Source organism: Glycine max, chromosome 18 (genome assembly GCF_000004515.6).
Source record: "Glycine max cultivar Williams 82 chromosome 18, Glycine_max_v4.0, whole genome shotgun sequence".
In the NCBI taxonomy this organism is placed as follows: Eukaryota; Viridiplantae; Streptophyta; class Magnoliopsida; order Fabales; family Fabaceae; genus Glycine; species Glycine max.
In genome coordinates, this window is record NC_038254.2 from 12,747,482 (window position 1) to 12,754,102 (window position 6,621).

The 6,621-nt window shown below is 34.6% G+C and overlaps 1 protein-coding gene across 1 annotated transcript; it reads right to left on the reverse strand.

Annotated features, from left to right (window-relative positions):
- Positions 1-3,710: 3,710 nt before the first annotated feature.
- LOC100818203 (aspartyl protease family protein 2) lies at positions 3,711-6,268 on the reverse strand. The gene has a single exon (XM_003553092.5). The coding sequence runs from the start codon at positions 5,693-5,695 to the stop codon at positions 4,013-4,015; it is 1,683 nt and encodes a 560-aa protein (XP_003553140.1). The 5' UTR covers positions 5,696-6,268; the 3' UTR covers positions 3,711-4,012.
- Between the last annotated feature and the right edge of the window lie 353 nt (positions 6,269-6,621).

Consider the following 6,621-nt stretch of genomic DNA (forward strand, 5'->3'; position numbering starts at 1 on the left):
AATCTTCAAAAATCAGCTTACTCCTAGACAGCCAGATGCAGTAGACTGTAATTGCTATAGCCAGACAACGTAATTTTCCTTGAACACCTGATGTGAATTTGCCCCTAATTAAAGAGTCAGTAATGCGTTGTAAAGAAGTGAAACGCCTGTGGAAAGGAGCCAAATCACGAATGTGAGCCCAAACTTGGAGAGATTTCCTGCAAGAAAAGAACAAATGAGCATTTGACTCAGCCTCATTTGAACATAAAGGGCAGAGGGAACCCGTGTTCAAAAAAGCAACTTTGTCAAGAGTAAGCAGCCGGTTCCTTTTAGCAAGCCATAGAATGAAAGACATCTTAGGGAGGATTGCTGGGTTCCATATAATAGAACACCAACTAACAGTAGGCTTGACACCTCTAATGTATTCATAGACTTTGCCAACAAGCAATTGTTCATTGGTGATCTAAGATTGAATCCTCTTTTTGGCCTCTTCCGTACTTAGCTCTTTGGAGATAATAAAGTCCCTTATTTGAATGTTTTCTTTATCAAAACTGAATCTGATGAAAAAGTATTGTAATTCCACACATCGCTCTCTCTGAAATAGTAATGGTGAACCCACCGAACCCATAGAGAATCTTTCTTACAATGAAAGTCCCACAGGATACGGGAAAGAAGCGCAAGATTCCAGTCCTTGAGATTAAAAAGGCCTAAACCCCATTCTTTTTTCGGAGAACAAACTATTGACCAAGCAACCAAGGGCTTGTTTTTGCCAATATCCGCTTTGCCCCACAGAAAATTACAGCACGAAGCTTTGATCCGGTCTAGAACAGATTGCGGCAAAGGAAAAATCCCCATCCAGAAATTCACAATTCCTTAAATAATTGTTCTGATAAACTCTAACTTACCTGCATAAGATAAAGACTTCTTGCTCCATCCCTGAATCAGGCCACTAATCTTGAAAAACAAGGGAGCATAATGACATACATTTAATCTAGATGATCAAGAATAAAGTTACCCCCTATTGTTATAACTTGATCAAGAATAAAGTCATTGCCCTTGAAAGGTGTTGGGCTTTGTGCTAGAGAATCTAACTCATCTTTAACTCCTGTATGCCACCAACATCATTGTAGCAATTAAGCGTTTAATATGCATAGTCACTCCAGAAAATTTCTTATCATGTAAGTGTTAAAAATGCCTCTTATATATGCCATCCATTTTCACGACATCTCTTCCTCTTAATAGGCAGAACATAGGGAACTCAAACCTCGATCCAATTGAAGCATACCAAATTCAACATTCTTTAGCAGTTCATTTTTAAGTAAATAATTTATTTCAATCACATCAACAAATTATCTTAAACACGTCAACATTTCACCTTGAATACATCATCCATGTCCATCCAAATGAGATAGAAACGAAAAAGAAAAAAATAAATAACAAAACCTTTTATCTCATTACTATTACTATTTGAAGGAAGGGAACTAAAGTACCATAACAACAAAAAAGGAAATGTAGTGACGAAAAGTAAAACACAAATATTAATTTGCAAGATTTTGAAATATGATATGTGAAATATAGATGAGTAGGGAAAATAATATAGGATCTTTTAAAATAAATTTATCCAAAAGTTAATTTATAAAAACTCTTTCATATAATTTCTTTAAAGATGAATTTTAATTTATGCAAAAATTAATTTTAATTTATAGAAAATTTATTTCCATTTTATTTTCTTCTCTTATAAAAACTTTTGGATAAGTTTATTCAAAGAGATCCTAAAAGGCTATATAGTGTTGTCTTGACCATAACATTACTAGGAATAACCACGAAGATAGATAAGACAATAAAGGAAAAATGCCATCTCTACACAGTGGAATTTGATAATACGATTAATATGTACAATAAAGATATATCAAAACTCTTTAATAAAGATATATTTTTTTTTATCTCTTACTCTCACTAGATGTGAAATAGAATTGAAGTGTCCACTAACCATTCTTGTATTTTGTAATTATATAATGCGATGAATATGTTCTTATTCCAAATGGAAGAGAGGAAAAAAATTATCCCACTAAGATAATTTTAATCAATAAACAGACCCATATGGGTCGTTGGTATAATTAGTATGCACGTAAACCTAATTATTATCAAAAAAATTCTTTAGTCAGAAAAGAAACGTAGTGTATATATTTGAATTTTTTGTTTAAAAAACTCTAAATTAAAATCCAGTTAAAAGCCTATTTCTTCTAAATTTTGTTCTAACCGATGCTCAGAAAATAAATCAAAATACACTGTAGCGTATTCTTTGATGCTTGTGGTATGCCCTTGGTGAGAGTCCCCAATTCACGTGTATCCCACCATAAAAGGTTAGTATGTTAAGATACATATGTATTTTTACATTAAATTTAGTTCACCTAATTGATTTGATTGATGACTCCCTCAACTCATAGTTAAACGTGTCTCTGGCGTTCAAAAAGGGTTCCAATTTGCTTACCTATGCCTGCACAATCAAACAATAACTCTGTTGTTTGGCGGAGGAAATTATGCCTATACTCATGCTGCCTGGTAGTCAAAGAAGATTATTCTCCCCATAAAACACGACCAATTAAATGCACAACAAATATATAGGTGACTAGTAAACAATCACATTTCCCACGTCATTATCACAACTATGTTTTCAAATAATAGAAGTGGATTTTGTATAAAATGATTTTTTTGTACAAAGTTGGAAAAAAAAAAGTACGAGTCTTTGGTTTGAGGGGAGAAAATTAATAGCAAAAGAACACTAGATGAAAACAAAAAATAGAGCGAAGGACACGCGCGTACCTGCCACCTAAGGACAACATTCATATACGTTTGAAAATATACGCCAAATTTATTAATTATTAATTTTTATCGAAAAATTTAATTGATTATTTTTATTATAATTTTTTCTTCTAATTACATTTTTTATTTGCAAGATTTAAACTAAGATCTTACTGATAAAACCTAATATTACTTAAATCAACTTGTTAGTTACTTTCATATAATTTGTCATATAAAAAGTATTAACTTTTGTAATAATTATCAAAAGTAAATTCTACTTTTAATTAGTCATATAAATAAGCATTCAAACTTTATACAGTTGGAGCTATTTTCTATGGAATACTAGTAATCAGAATCATTTAACAAGAAGAAAGGCCTACGAAGAAAGAGAGGGAAAGGAAAGGGCGAAAGAAAGATTACGTTAGCAAAATTTAAAATAGGCATGTGTTATTATTTTAGAGTAGCCTGAAATTCCCAAATACAATAAAGGAAGATGGCAAAATGTTTGATGAAGAGACACCTAACAATAGAGCTGACCCAGTCTTAATTTGTTTCCATGCTCATTTTCTTTGTTTTTGTTAAAAAATTGTGCCACATACCTAACAGATGAGCCATTGAATAATATATGGGAAAAACCATATTGCATTTGACCAGTTATTCAAGAAAAAAGAGAAATTTAAAACAAAGATAGATTATAGAAAAAAGAAATGTATATATAAGTAAATGGTCCATAAGAAAGTAGAATATCATTAGCAAATATTACAGCAAATCATAACGTGTAACTTATTACTTGATTTAGAGAATATAGGCACAACATAGAAATTGTTGTCATTGCTAGCTAACGAAACCAGGTTTCTTGTATGCAAGGAGGAATTTTCCTTTTAGAGAATGCGTAAACAAAAAGAAAACCAAGCATGACAGATTGACAGTAAGAGGCATTATCATATTGAATTGACAGTGACAATGAACTCAAAATTGAAGCAGTTAATAAATGTGTACAAAACAATGAAATGTTTGTATTTGTAAATGACCTTGTTCCTATAATTTACCTAGGCCTAGTTCTATACCACCTGAAGAAACTAAATATGATTTCCTTTTCTTCTGTGTATATCACTTACCACCAATGGGAACCCCCCCCCCCCAAAAAAAAAAAAGAAGAAAAAATCAACCTCAAGAATTGCCATGTTTATAGTTGTTTTCCTATACACAACTTTCACCCCCTAACAAGATGTTAAACATCAGCACACTTCATTGGTGCATATCCAAGTCTTGATTTCTTCAAATCATACAAGATGTGGAAATTCTGCTGCTGATAGTTTCCAATTATTGAAAGTGCAGACCTAGGAGTCCCCAAAATAGCCAAGCAAACAACATCTTCAGGTTCAATCTGGATGAAGTAATTCTCCACAGGGAAATCCCACATAGCTCCATCAGCAAACAAGATTGCAAATTCAGGTAACTCCATTTTCTCAACTCCAGACACATTGTAGCATGGCTTTAGAGGGGGAAAGGTTTCAACAAGTGGAAAACCTTTGATTTTCCTCATGAATGCCTCCTTGATAATCTCATAAGCAGGTTCAGCAAAGTAAGTCAAAGTGGTGCCAGAATCAATGATTGTTCCCCCTCCACCTTGTGCTGACAAATGCCAAGTCTCCTCTGGAATCTTCAGCACCTCACCACCAACCATGATGGACTTTATCAGGACATAGTAAAATGTATCAACAGGGTTCTCTTTGCCACCAACAAAAGAAGTGAAATTCAAATTGGGGTGGCTGAGAAGCTCCTTGTCCTCACCAAATATCAACTTGCTACTAACACTAGAATTGCTGTTCCTATCCACAAGGCAATAGGAAAAGGAATGACCATAGAGAGATTGCAGCTGAGTAGCAAATGACAATGGCCCTCTCCCCAACCCTAGCAATCCAGCAGCACCATGAAAAAGTCCTCTATTCCAATGACCACAACCAAACATAACATTCTCAACAATCTTGAGCTCAGGCTTTCCCTCAGGTGTGGTGAGATTCACTGTGAAAGTTTCAAGTGCAAAATCCCCAGTTGTGTTGGAACTATCTCCATACCAATAGAAATATGGACAGCTTTGAGTCTCACCTTTGCAAGGCTGAGGAGGGTCTGGGGATGACACCAATTGGCACCTTGGATCATGGCAAGTTATGTTCTTAAAAGAACTAGAATCCTTAGGATCATAATATGGTCCATTTTGCTCAAAACAAGCATAACAAGGAACACATTGAATCCAATTAAGGTCACTACCAGTATCAAGTATTAGAGAAAAATGCTTAGGGGGTGTGCCAACAAACACATCCATGAAGTACTCACCAGAGCCAAGACTGACCCCTGACTCCAAGGTTGCCACAAGCTGACCGGAGAAATACTCCGGCGGGGCAGCCGGAGCAGCCGCCGCTGCCGCCAGCTTATAGGACTTCTTTGATTGCTCCGGTGCTTTCTCCAGCCTTGAAATTGTGTTTTGGTTCTTCTTCTCTATGACCCTTCTGTGAAGGGTCTGAATTCTCTTCAAGTCTCTCACTGTAGAATCAGCCACAGACCTTTTAGGCTCAGAATCTTTGCTCACTGAGTGGTGTCTCAAATTGAGTTTCACAGATTGCTTGTGCTGTTTTGCTGCCACAAAAGCCTCTCCCTCTTCACCATCCGTGTCACCATTTGATGTCATGGTTGCTACCGAAGGCTCAAATTTCTCTGACTTGGAGAAGCTACACCCAGTTTCTGTGGAAGAAGAAACAGCATTGAAGTGTGCATGATCAGGAAACTTGACTGCAGCAAGAGAAGATCCATTCTTGTTGAGATCATTGTGATTGTGATGCCCAAAAATGGATTGCACAGTGCAGGAACAGTGCAACACAAGGAGAACTAGAATGAGAGAAACCCTCAAAACCATAGTCTATGACTTATGATGATACCAACATCAAAAACACCTTGTAGAATTTCAGGGTGGAAGTGGCAAAATTCAAAACCCAGAAAGAGCAAAACTTTACAATGATCAGAGGTTACAAAATATGAGAATAAAGGGTAGGTGGTGTGAGAATTCAGAATTCACTCTCAACCAATCAGAAATTGCCACAAAACGCAAACAAGGAAACAAACTTTAAGGAAAGTGAATAAATGCAAAATCTCCACTAAGAATCAAATATTAAGGGAAATGAAAAATGCAAAAGATTGGAGCTTTCAACTTTCAAGGCCAAAAGAATGAGAGAGAGAGAGAGAGAGAATAAGGAAAGAGGTAGAAGGCGATTTAGGCTTGTTTTGGGGTGACTCTGTCAAGAACAAAGTGTGAAACACCAAAAACGCGGTTTCATTACCATGGCATAGTTTAATTAAAACTCATCAGTTTCGAGGTACACAACGAAAAATCAAATTTTAATAAGAATATATATAATAATAAATGGTGTTCCTCTTCTTGCTGGGTATTTTCCTCTCAGTTTCCTGCTTCATTGGCATGTTTTAGTATTGCTTGTAAGGTATGGGTGGATGAACTATTGGACCAGACCCATGTCACATATTTAATACCGTATGGAATATGTTACAATTGGAAAATAAATTTTCACTGACTCTGAATAGAGAAAATTTAGTAAAAAAATTTAGACTTTAATTTATTGTAGATTTGTAATTTAAAAACAAAAAACCATTTTTAATTATGAAGTAACTTAAAATTAGATGTTAGTATAAAATTCTTTTAATATTATCATTATTAATCAAAATTATTTTTAATATGATTTATCATGAAAATTTACTAAATGATAAATAAGGTTCACTATATAAAATAATTTATTTAAAACTTATTTTTTTTTTTAAAAAAAAAGGTGA

What these genes read in the sequence shown, in the direction of transcription:
- LOC100818203 (XM_003553092.5), bottom strand. Translation starts at nt 5,695, where the DNA reads ATGGTTTTGAGGGTTTCTCTCATTCTAGTTCTCCTTGTGTTGCACTGT.